The sequence below is a fragment of the Chiloscyllium plagiosum genome, chromosome 18 (assembly GCF_004010195.1).
Source record: "Chiloscyllium plagiosum isolate BGI_BamShark_2017 chromosome 18, ASM401019v2, whole genome shotgun sequence".
Taxonomy (NCBI): domain Eukaryota; kingdom Metazoa; phylum Chordata; class Chondrichthyes; order Orectolobiformes; family Hemiscylliidae; genus Chiloscyllium; species Chiloscyllium plagiosum.
The window spans coordinates 62,094,755-62,107,930 of record NC_057727.1 but is presented as its reverse complement, the minus strand read 5'-3'; the positions used below and the strand labels follow the sequence as shown (position 1 = coordinate 62,107,930).

At 41.1% G+C, this 13,176-nt stretch overlaps 1 protein-coding gene across 2 annotated transcripts in view; it reads right to left on the bottom strand.

Annotated features, from left to right (window-relative positions):
* Nucleotides 1-13,176, bottom strand: part of ip6k1 (inositol hexakisphosphate kinase 1) — a 77,972-nt gene that overhangs the window by 41,443 nt on the left and 23,353 nt on the right. For both annotated transcript variants that reach the window (XM_043708458.1, XM_043708457.1), the window contains one exon: nt 6,704-7,090. In XM_043708458.1, the coding sequence (XP_043564393.1) occupies nt 6,704-6,926 (223 nt within the window). In that variant the 5' untranslated portion in view covers nt 6,927-7,090. The remainder of the gene's footprint in view (nt 1-6,703; nt 7,091-13,176) is intronic.

The window sequence follows — 13,176 nt, the reverse complement described above, 5'->3', positions numbered from 1 at the left end:
GGCAGCTCATGCCATACATGTACCACCCTCTGTGTGAAAACGTTGCCCCTTAGATCTCTTTTATATCTTTCCCCTCTCACCCTAAACCTATGCCCTCTCGTTCTGGACTCCCCAATCCCAGGGAAAAGACTATGTCTATTTATCCTATCCATGTCCCTCATAATTTTGTAAACGTCTATAAGGTCACCCCTCAGCCTCCAATGCTCCAGGGAAAACAGCCCCAGCCTGTTCAGCCTTTCCCTGTAGCTCAGATCCTCCAACCCTGGCAACATCTTTGTAAATCTTTTCTGAGCCCTTTCAAGTTTCACAACATCTTTTCGATAGGAAGGAGACCAGAATTGCATGCAATATTCCAACAGCGGCCTGACCAACGTCCTGTACAGCCGCAACATGACCTCCCAACTCCTGTACTCAGTACTCTGACCAATAAAGAAAAGCATACCAAATGCCTTCTTCACTATCCTATCTACCTGCAACTCCACTTTCAAGGAGCTATGAACCTGCACTCCAAGGTCTCTTTGTTCAGCAACACTCCCTAGGACCTTACCATTAAGTGTATAAGTCCTGCTAAGATTTGCTTTCCCAAAATGCAGCATCTCACATTTATCTGAATTAAACTCCATCTGCCACTTCTCAGCCCATTGGCCCATCTGGTCCAGATCCTGCTGTATTTGGAGGTAGCCCTCTTAGCTGTCCACTACACCTCCAATTTTGGTGTCATCTGCAAACTTACTAACTGTCCTTGTGGGATTGGTGATTTTATTTCCCAAGTCAAGATTCCTTTTTATTAGGGAGCATTTATATGAGAGTCCAAATAGGAGTTCTGTTTATAGCCTCTTCTAAGCCAGAAATCACTTGTGCTTCCACGACTGTGGGATATTGCTTGAGAAAGTGGTTACCTAATACTTCATCTAGCTGCTCAGATAAACCAAAATTAACCCGACTGGGAATTGACTATTCAAGCATCTGTAGGCCAAGTCAAAAGGTTCCACCAGATCCTTGGCTTGTCTGTCATCATATGGCAAAATAGTTGGCCTCCACTCAAACACAGACAACAACAGTGTATTCAGATTCAGCTGAGCTCAGCTCATTTGGAATGGTGGGCACAGTTCCTGACCCTAGAGGCTTTGGGACATTCACACTCCCTTTCAACAAGACATAGTCTGGGGATGCTCAATAAGATGGTATTGATTAATACTGACATGCAACCCAAAGAAAGAACTTTCACTAGCATCATGTGCAGCTCATGAGATCTTTGCAAACATTGAAAATGGCTGAAATGGTACTGATCTACATTAATAGGTTGTGAAGAGTCACAAGTCTACTGCCCCAAACAATGGCCTAAGGACCATGAACTCTGCTACTTTGGCCCACAAAGCTGAAAGTTTTTATAGTTTCAATGATTACTCCATGGTTTCTGCAGTTTTGAATTTCATGGACTTTAAAATTTGGGATGGGACAAAGGGTCTAGGGGAATCTGTACTTGGAGCTCCTCCAATTCTGGTGAACTCAGCTTTGCTGGGTACTAAGATCAGTTTGTATCGCCAGCACGATATCGATAGATTGACGTTAACAGGATTTGAAATTTGGGGGGAATTCCATGACATAAATCAAACAGAACTAGAGGGCATAGGTTTAGGGTGAAAGGGGAAAGATATAATAGAGACCTACGGGACAACGTTTTCACACAGAGGGTGGTACAGGTATGGAATGAGCTGCCAGAGGATGTGGTGGAGGCTGGTACAATTTCAACATTCAAGAGGCATTTGGATGGGTCTATGAATAGGAAGGGTTTGGAGGGATATGGGCCGGGTGCTGGCAGGTGGGACTAGATTGGGTTGGGTTATCTGGTTGGCATGGACGGTTGGACCGAAGCGTCTGTTTCCACGCTGTACATCTCTATGACTCTACTGTTTACACTATAAAAGATCCATGACATATTGACAGGTAGGACCGGCTAAAAACTAAGTAACAATGCATCTTGGATCATATTTATACTCCGAATATAAAATCCTGTATTATTTAATAGAATCAGGAAGCAGAGATTGGTGATTGTGTGGGCCACCATGCCAGTTTTCCATCTGCCGAATGGCTATTGTTGCCACAAATTTATAAACAAAGTCTTGGTACAATTTAAGACAATGACAATTTTCAGCTTTTGACAATGTCACAATAACCACTTTACCAAAACAGAAATTGCTGGAAAAGCTCAGTAGGTCTAGCAGCTTCTGTGAAGAGAAATCAAAGTTAATGTTTCGAGTTAGGTGACCCTTCCTCAGAACCCCTCCAGTTCTGAGGGAGGGTCATTGGACCCAAAATGTTAATTCTGATTCTCCTCCCAGATGCTGCCAGACTTACTGAGCTTTTCCAGCAACTGCTGTTTTGGTTTCTGATTTACAGCATCCGCAGTTCTTTCAGTTTTTACAACAACCACTTTGTTGCAGACCACATGCAGTTATTATTTGTAGTTATTTGCATTTCCTTAGAATTTCATCCATGATGCATCTCTCCAATCTGAGAATTCACATATATACTTGAGTGTAGATGCTTTTGTTCCTATACTGCCAAATAAAGCACGATATTTACAAATAAATCTACTTATTAAGATGAAGGATTTGAGCGATGGGGAATATAAAAAGCCAAGTACATCACTAGTGAAATGCGGGGTGAAGTTTGTTCTGCCTTACCTCATCCAACACTCACAGGCCAGAACTAGAGGTGTTAATTACAGGATGAAGCTATGCCATATGAAATTCTTTTTATAGGTATAGCATAAATGAGTACACCCAAACACTATCCCTCCCATCTCTTCCTGGGTAGTACCATTCATAATATTGCTCATTCTATTATAACTCAAGCTTAAGCTCAGGAGTGAATTTTCTAACTCTCATATCAATGACCATGTGTCCATTAGGACCTGATTGATTAGATTAGATTAGATTACATTACAGTATGGAAACAGGCCCTTCCGCCCAACAAGTCCACACCGACCCGCCGAAGCGCAACCCACCCATACCCCTACATTTACCCCTATACCTAACACTACGGGCAATTTAGCATGGCCGATTCACCTGACCTGCACATCTTTGGACTGTGGGAGGAAACCGGAGCACCCGGAGGAAACCCACGCAGACACGGGGAGAACGTGCAAACTCCACACAGTCAGTCGCCTGAGTCGGGAATTGAACCCGGGTCTCTGGCGCTGCGAGGCAGCAGTGCTAACCACTGTGCCACCGTGCCGCCCAAATTATATTAGGGGGACATTAACAGCCAGTGGGTTAAGTATTCATGCAAATACATGTGAACATACAAATTGGGAGTAGGAGTAGGTTTGTTCCTATTGGATTGTTCCTAGTCCTATATATCCCTCTCATCCCCTTGTTTATCAAGAACCTGTCTACCTCATTGCATCAGTTTAGGTTGGATTCGACCTCAAACAGAAGAGATGAAAGGCCAGCTCCCTTCGATGCATCATCCAAGCTAAGTATTTCACGTGACCCAACGGCAGCTTGGGACACATTGTTTTACTTCCACTTGAAGTCGTTTATTGTCACTAAACTCCATCATTTGCATGGATTAAATCTGCACTGCTGAAGTAATTCATTGGTAACAAAGCTCCTTGGGATGCCTTAAAGACATTATATTTGTTATATAAATACAGGCTCTCTCTTGAGTTATAACCAAATTGGTAACATCCTGGAACAGCTTCCATCAGGTTGGCCCAAGATGATGACGCTGGTTCTAGAAAGTAGTTCATTTAGGATGTAGGTTAGGAGGAATTTTATCACTCAAAGTGGTGAATTTGCAATTTTCTAGTTCAGAAGGCTGAGGAGGCTATTATTAAATATATTCAAAGATATTGATAAATTTCAAAGATATCAATGGAAATGGCTACAGTGTGGAAAAGTAGTGTTGAAAAGTAGGAGATCAGTAATATTCACATTGAATGTTTCTATGTTCAATTAACCTCCAACACACTGCTTTTAAAGAACTGGAAGGTCTGTCACTAAACTAACATCACAGGCTTGCAGATCTACACATGCACCAGCAAACAAAGGCAGTGCCACAAATAGCAATGTCGACTAATTGCTGTGTAATGTATTCTTAGCATTCTTTAGTCAAAGCATGCCCACTTTTCTAATTTGGGATGCACTACTGATATTACATTGCAGAATGGTATTTGCAGCTTTGTGTAGAGCATTCTGGCATGGCTATCCTAACTCGCATATTGTGTTTTACAGTTTCTGCCACCTAATGTCTCAAATAATCAAGAAATCAAGGTTGCTGAATGCTGCTATGAATAAATCAGCTGATCAGTCTCAATAGCAGGTGAACTTGTCCTTGATGCCCAGAAATTATGCAGGATTGAATCTTGTTTTAAAAAAAGTGCATCTGAGATTTAGATTATGTAATAAAGTGTAGTCCTAGATCATACATTCAAAAATCGCCATGTTAAGATAATTAATTTCTGCAAGGGTTGACAAGACAAAGACTAGAACTAGACTCAAAGTGTGGAAAATCAAGAGTCATTCTTGATTCTATCCATCCTCCCCACCTACACGTATGTGTGTGACATAGCTAACTGTGGATTGCATGAGGCTCAGCTCTGATGTGCCAATACTCAAAAGTTCTATGACTACCTATCATGGCCCTGACATGAATAAAGGGCATTTAGGTTTAGCTAGACAAAATCATAGTTCAACCTAGACTCAATACCAGATAAGGAATCTGACAACACAGAAACTATGGTGAGGTCAAGAGAGGTAGTGAACACGTAGAACTAAGCGCTGTCTATGTGCTTGCGGAACTGACCCCTATGTTTCCAAGTAGTGACATGGAGATAAGGAAGAAGAAAAAGTCATAAGGAGGATTCCAAGGTTAGGAGGAACAGGGTAGGAGAACCCATTGCTGAAAAGCATACCAAATATGCTTGTCCAGAGTAGGAAGGTTCTCTCAGTATAGTAAGCAGGTTTTCAGTAGGAACTAGTTGGTAGCCTGTTGTTCTGTAATTTTTTGAGTTTTTAAATTTATGACCAACCAGCACCCATTTCTTTGAAAAAAGATTTATGACATTAGAATCAAGTTATATTAAGTACTGGCATGATTCCCAATGTGAAGGTTCTTAAACACACTCAGCCTGATACCCACGAATAGGGGTTAAAGGAGTTGATATTTTAATTTCAAGACTCAAAAGAAGAAATACAGACATGAATTTGATAATTCTTTGGGATTCAATTCTTTATTTTAATTTAGGTTCAATTAGCCATGTTTTAAATTTGGGCATATCCTCAATGTCTTGAGAATGTTTTGGCAAAACATATATATTGTCCAAGTTTTTACATTCAAGGACTTTGGAGGAGAAAGGGAAATTAGAGGTTTGACAATAGTCTCTAAGAGTGGTCCAGATGATTTTTTTTTGAGAATTTGGGTTGCGATGGCAATTTTGAACATAAGGAGCTCGGTAAATATCAAAGGGGCTCAGTGTCCATCAGAAAATGACGAGTTTTATACTGATTTTGCTGATCACAGCTGGGGTCAACAATGAAGCACAAAACTCTTACTGCAGTGGGACTGGACAGGGAGAAGAGCAACACTCAGTCAGTGTTTCTGTTCTTACCCACCAAAACCCACAGCAGGGTAGAGCCTTTGTGCAAAAAACTGGTGAATCATAGAATCCCTACAGTGTGGAAACTGGCCCTTCGGCCCAACAAGTCCACACTGACCCTCCGAAGACCATTCCACCAAACCCATTCCCCATTACTTTACATATACCTCTGATTAATGCATCTAGCCTACACATCCCTGAACACTATGAGCAATTTAGCATGGCCAATTAATCTGACCTGTGCATCTTTAGACTGTGGGAGAAAACCAGAGCACCCGGAGGAAACCCACTTGGACGTGGGGAGAATGTGCAAATTCCACACAGACAGTTGCCTGAGGCTGGAATTGAACTTGGGTCCCTGGCACTGAGAGGCAGCAGTGCTAACCACAGAGCCACCGTGCGGTGAGCAGAGGATAAGGCTGCATCGGGCAGGAGGTCCAAACCTTGGCTCTGGAACAACTTGGAGCTCCAGTATTTCAATCCAGTTTGTACTTCAATTTCATACCTGCTGGTCAGTCAATTGGTTTGAAGCTGATCAATTTACAGGTTTGGAAGAGTGGTTGCTTCATTGGTGGATAAATCCCGAACAAGAACACTAAGAGCTACTGTTACCAGCAACTTGGAAATTAACAAAAGGCACAAAATCAAAAGTTTGGACATCCTTATCACAATACATTTGGTACTAATATAGACAATTGAATATAACTGGAACTGAGAGTTCGGTGAATATAACATTTGTATACTGAAAATCTGAAGTTTGACTGAAAGGGCTGACGTACTATTTTGAAACATGATTCTTGTCCACCTCTGCAATGCTCAGACTAATTTATCACCTCTACAACCATGATTTAGTGACGTGACTTAAATACAGGACTATTTAAAGGAGAAACATGCAGAGTTCAGCAGATTCAGTAAACAGTCAACTGTTCCTATTTCAAACAGATAATGAATACCTTCACTCAATCTGAACTATCCCAAATCAAGCAAAGAAAATGTTTCTTGGATGTGCATTTAAATTTCCTGCACTGATGTTAAACAAGAATCTGATAGATTGGTACTGTAGAACTAACTTTAACTGCATGACATGAAACATCTCACCTTTGTACTCTGGAGTAAATTCTTTCATTTCTGGTGGAAGCGACTCATAGAATCGCTGCTCCCGGCTGATGAGTGGTTTACAAACTGTGTGATCGTCATAGCGCATCATGCTGGTGTGTCCGCCAACTTGGTGAATGAAAGGCTCCAAGAGTACTCCTTTGCTACTCTCTGGAACTGTGTTGTTACCATATTTCCCCACTTCCATGGTGTCCAAAAGGCACATCGCGTTACTGGGCCGCAGCTCAGAGGAGACATAGAGCACAGCACATACGCCTGGCTTCACTGGGAGGTGATATTTATGGACCAGAGGACAAGCCGCCCAAGGACCAATAAGCGTCAGGGAAGAACAGCTCAAAACTTTCTAACAGCGGTGGTCAATGCTTATTTCTGAAAGAGAAAAGGGAGAAAGGAAAAACAGTTTGAAATCCATCAATCCCTGGCATCAGCTTCCAACCTCTGGGATGGAGGCTGATCAACAACTTTCTTTTTATTAAATTAACAAAAGTCCTTTTTGTAAGGAGTCAGTGTGAGATGTTACTGGACAATCCTTATCCAATTCCAAGTGGGCACAAAACTAATGAGTCTATCATTCATTGAGAGACCACAGGATAGCCTCACCTGCAGCAGTTAGAATGTTCTTCTCAGTTGGAGTAGAAGTATGCATAAAAGTAAGAGTATGTGGTCCAGGTAAACCTTACTAAAAGGTGTTAGTGAGGCCACATCTGGAGTACAAAGAGCAGTTTTGGTCCCGTTAATTCAAGTAGATATCATTTCATTGGAGGCAGTTCAGAGAATACTCACTAGGATTATTCCTGGTATGAAGGAATTGCCTTATGAACAAAGATTAAACAGGTTCAGACTCTTACTCATTGGAATGAGAGGTGACTTCATTGAAACATATAGGATTCTTCAGGGGCTTGACAGGGTAAATACTGAGAGACAGTTTCCACTGGGAGAGCCTAGGACCAGGTGGCTTAAAATCAGAATAAAGGGGTGCCAATTTAAGACTGAGACGAGGAGGAATTGTTCCTTTCAGAGGGTCGAAGGTCTATGGAACTCCTTGCCACAGAGATTTATGGGGGCTATGGCTAAGATAGATAAGATTCTTGAACAGTGGGGAAATCAAAGGTTATGGGGCAAATACAAGAAAGATGATGTTTGGGGTGTTGGATCAGCCATGATTCTACTGAATGGCAGAGCAGGCCAACGGGCTGAATCACCTATTCCTCTTTCTATTCCCTATGGTCTTGTGTTGGCTCACAGACTCCAACAAGTTTGACTCAGCATTCCTACCATTATGCAATGCTGAAACTCAGTCTCTATAGTGAAGTGTGGCTTTTCCACAATATCTCTCTCTCTCTCACACACACACACACACACACACACAAACCAGGTCAAAAGATGCCAACTAGGACAAGTAGCAGCAACACGAAGAAAAATGACATGGACAACAGATCAGTCAAATCAGGATCAACGTCAACTACAGAATGATTGCTGTATTATAAACGTTAGCTGAGAAGTGCGTTTCAAAGTTTGGAGTACATTCCAGAATAATCAACTTCTTTTTTTGCTGCAGATATGGAAACAAATGTTCTTTGTATTGGCAGGAGCTGGAATATCAAAGATCCATAAATGACTAGCAGTCAGCTGTGACTGGTGAACTAAGTGATGATGCAAGATACTTATAAAAGTAGCACTACAGATACAACAGGTCTACAGTTTATACAGATGACAGCAGTCTATTTTTAAAAATGACTGGCAAGTCTCCTGTGGAAAGTGAGATGATACACTCTTCTAAAACAATGGAGTGCTACAATATTTCATATGGAAAATTATCTTGCTAAAGAGGAACTGTAATAAGAAGTCAAATTATTTAAATTATTAAACTGTTGGATTTCATACAATTCAGTTTATGATATTGTTAATCCAAATCTTGAAGGAACTATAACTTACCCCAATTGACATTCGGACACTAAAACTGGTGTTTTCAGTACCTGCAACTAATTACCAGAATTCCATTGCTCTCATTCTTTCAGATACAGTTAAGAAAAACTCTACTGCCAAAGCACTATCGGGACTGCTCACCTTCATCCCACCCCTATCTGACCTGCTGAAATTTTAAGAACCTTGTTCAGATTCATACCGAAAAACCTAAATACTCTATTTGGTGACAGTTCTCCTCTTCTCCAGCAACTCTCATTCCCACCCCAGTTATACACGTTCCACGAACTTCGACTAGTTCAAATCACTGTACATGTATCACAACTTGTGCAATTTTTCTTGTGCTAATCAAAAAGCAACACAGTTTTATACAAAAAATATTTCATAAAATAATAGTTATAGTTTGTTTGTATTATAGAAAGTGAATATCCTCCACACACTCCACTACATGCAAAAGAATGGTTCCAGGTCACTAAGGTGCTTGTCTGTTCAATATTGGCAGAATATATCAACATCATGGTGGAAATTCACATCAACTCACATCTAGTCAGCTTGAATTATAAAACTGATTCCTTGTTAAAACTGCTGGTGGCAGGAAACAGCAAACTTTCGGAAATCAGGGAGAATAGGGTCAGACTCATTGATGCTGACACATAGTAACTAGCGAAAACTGGTGTGCGGGAGGACAATAAGTGCATACAGAAGAAAACTTGACAAAGTAGTTAAACACTAGAAAACAACTATATTTAAACAGAGTTGACATGTATATTTTTAAAGAGAGCTTTATGTTAGTTAACCACACTCTACAAAACCACTGATCACTAGCTCCACATTTTTATACAATTCACACCCAATTAACATATCCATCACCTACTTCCTCATTCCATTAAGTTTCAGGTATGCCTTCCAATATTGTGTGATAACAAAGACATCTTAAAAAAAATTATCCTAACTAAAAACAGACAAGTGGTCAACAGAGAATACAAGGAAATGCATGGTTACATCAAGTGAAAAGTGAAAATTGTCAGTCCTAGAGGCAGCTCTCTAATGACAGAGTGTGTTCAACTGGATGGTCATCACACCTCAGGCAAGAAACATTCAGAAAGCAGGACCTTCAAGGTGATCTTAGTCGGTATGGGAATTGAACCTGTGCTATTGGCATCACACCATGTCATAAACTATATGTCAAGGACATAATGGAGAATAAACAGTCAGTTGTTAGGTTTCCTTTAGCTGGGATTAACATTATGGAAAAACTTTTGTCTACATGAATAGAGTCATTGAGAGGCATAGCATAGAAACAGACCCTTTGGTCCAACTCATCCATGTCGACCAGATACTTTGACAGTGCAACAACTTCGATGCCTAAGCAGATTGGTAAAGCATTCCAACAATTCCATGGGTCAATTAACTCAGGACAGTCCAGAATTCTTATCGGAGACACTGTACTGATATAGTGACACTGTGAGATATAGTGACACCAGAAGTTAGGCCCCCATAAACACATGTTTGTCAGAATTTCTCTTACCTAGGGTCAAAATATTAGATTTAACTTTAGAACTTTTCTGAAATTATCAGAATAGCAGCATTCTGAAAATTATTACTGGTCCAATGCAGAATAGTTGGGCAGCAGAGCAGTTTAGTGGTTAGCACTGCTGCCTCACAGCATCAGGGACCCGGGTTCAATTCTAGCCTCGGGCAACTGTGTGTGGAGTTTGCACATTCTCCCCGTGTCTGCGCGAGTTTCTTTCAGGTGCTCCAATTTCCACCCACAATCCAAAGATGCGCAGGTTGGGTGAATTGGCCGTCCTAAACTGCCCATAATGTTTGGTATGTGTAGGTTAGGTGCATTAGTCAGGGGTAAAAAAGGATAATAGGGTAGGGGAACGGGTCTGGGTGGTTTACTCTTCAGGAGGTCAGTGTGGACTTGTTGGGCCGAAGGGCCCACACTGTATGGATTCCAAGAGTTAAGGGAAAATATTAAAAAATTTAAATTTAAGCTCCTTTCAAACTCTCAAACAAAACAAGTAATAATGACAGAAAACAAAATCAATACTGTCACTGGGATTTCAGTGCATGGTCAGTCACACAGTGCTCAGTAGCCTGTGCACTATGCACCCACACACCGGTCACTAAACTGCTCCTGAGAAATTCCTGGGTAGCTTTTGCCCCCTTCACCATCATCTTCTCCAGGGCGATGAGAAAAAGGGAAACAAATCTGAAAGGACTGTTTCTGTACTGTACATCTCTATGACTCTACAAATGCAGCTGTTCCAAATGACACCCACATCCCGGGAATTAAACAAAAAAAAAACAAATTTGAGAGATTTCAAACCTAACTTGTCAGCAGCTGTGTCATGAGCAGCTAATGATGAACCTCGGTGTGCGGGGGGGGGGGGGGGGGGGGAGAGGAGAGGAGTGAGGCCTTGTGAGATGTGGTTTCAAAATGACATGTTTCAATCGTGATATTTCATATCCAAATCAACAAATTTATAGTCCCAGACATGAAGCAGTCAGCTTCAGTATAGGGCCTAGATTGACCCACTAATTAACTAACTGGGATTGTTCTCATTCTGGAGTAGAGTGGTGCTGGAAAAGGATGAAGGGCTTTTGCTCAAAATGTCGATTTTCCTGCTCCTCGGATGCTGCCTGAACTGCTGTGCTTTTCCAGCACCACTCTACTCCAGAATCTAGTTTCCGGCATCTGCAGTCATTGTTTTTACCTGGGATTATTCTCATTCAGTTCCAGAACATGGAACCCAATATTTTGGTTTTGGGTGGTCTTAGATAGTATGAAGCTTACCAGTATTCTGAATTAGTTACCGATGTTAAAATCTATGTATGACTGATCAGAGCTCTCACTCTGCACATCTATACACAAGATCTCTGGATTTCTTAATGTTGATCAGTGGATGCAGATTTCTCAGCAGCTTCAATCAAGACTCAAACATTCCAAAGAATTTCTAAATGTTAAAGCATCTGGTGCACAGAAAGCAAAATTCAGGTTTTTAGTAACATATATTGGTTTAAGCCAGATTCCTCTTACATTATGCTGGCACTCATATACTAACAGCATGCAGTGGAAGCAAGAAATAGCACATGGACTGGTGGTTTAATATACAAAAAAAAACTTGCTTGCATTGCATTGGAGAGTTCCTACATGTACCTTTGGTACAAACACTACAATCAATTGGAGAGAAAACGTGTATTGCTGGGGCCTTCATATGCATGAGATAGCTTTAACTTTTGCCTTCAGCCTGATCTCTTCAATGTCAGGATCACTCGAGCAGGTACCTGAAAGCCTGTGTCCAGACAAACTTTGTAAAATCCACTTTGTAAGTAGTAGTTACATGGACAGTACTCCTATCACAAGTGCCCGCTCTTTTCCGACATCCCTGCAATGTATCAATTCCCATTTGGAGGCCACCATCTCATCAAATAGTGTGCTTGAAATCCTAATCACTCAGATTGCAATAAAATTCTCTTCCATGTCACCCTGGTCCCTTTTCCACCCAATTCTGTCACCTTAGATTTGGACCTTGCGGCTTTAAACCCTTTAGTTACTAGTAACATTGTTGACTCTTTCTGACTCTTATAACCTCTGTTCTATTTATAAAGTCCAGGATCTTATAAATTTGATAAACTACTTCGTTAACATGTCCTGCTATCTTCAAAGATTTGAGCATCAACACTCAGGTCACTGTTGTTGTCCCTCCTTAAGAATTGCAACATTTAATTTGTATTGTCTCTTCTCATTCTTTCCTAAATGTATTACCTTTACTTTGCCCACATTGAATTCAATCTGTCATATGTTTTGTCCATTTCACCCAGCCTTTGTCCTATGACCTTTTGCCCTTCATCATCTTTCCTTCATTCTCACTTTAGAATGTTCTCATTTATCCTTGTGCTTATAACTTCTATAATCTTTCACTCCTCCTCAGCCATTTTTCAAGTTCATTTCAAATGACTTTTTTATTTTGTTAAATGCAAAATTACTTCATTCTGTTTTTAAGCTATGTCTGAAATCTTTTTCCAGTGACTTTGGGCACCTTCTCAGGATACACGAGGAGCACAACCTCTCTCTCCACATTGCAAACCAGGTCACATTCAATCGTAATCTGGCTCAATGGTTAGCACTGCTGCCTCACAGCACCAGGGACCTGGGTTCGATTCCAGTCTTAGGCAACTGTCTATGTGGAGTTTGCACAGAGTCTGTGCTGGCCTCCTCTGTGCTCCAGTTTTGTCCCACAATCCAAAGATGTGCAGTTTAGGTGAATTGGCTGTGCTCAATTTCCCATAGTGGTCAGGGATGTGTAGATTAGTGCATTAGTCAGGGGTAAATAGAAGGTAGGAGGACTGGGCCTGGGTGGATTACTCTTCGGAGGGTCGGTGTGGACTTGTTGGGACGAAGGGCCTGTTTCCACCCTGTAGCGGTTCTATGATAACCATGGCTACCTTAGTGGTAATGACGAGCCCATTCACGTTGCTTTTCATTGTCCTGCGTAGTTTACAGTCAAGTACAAAAGAATTAA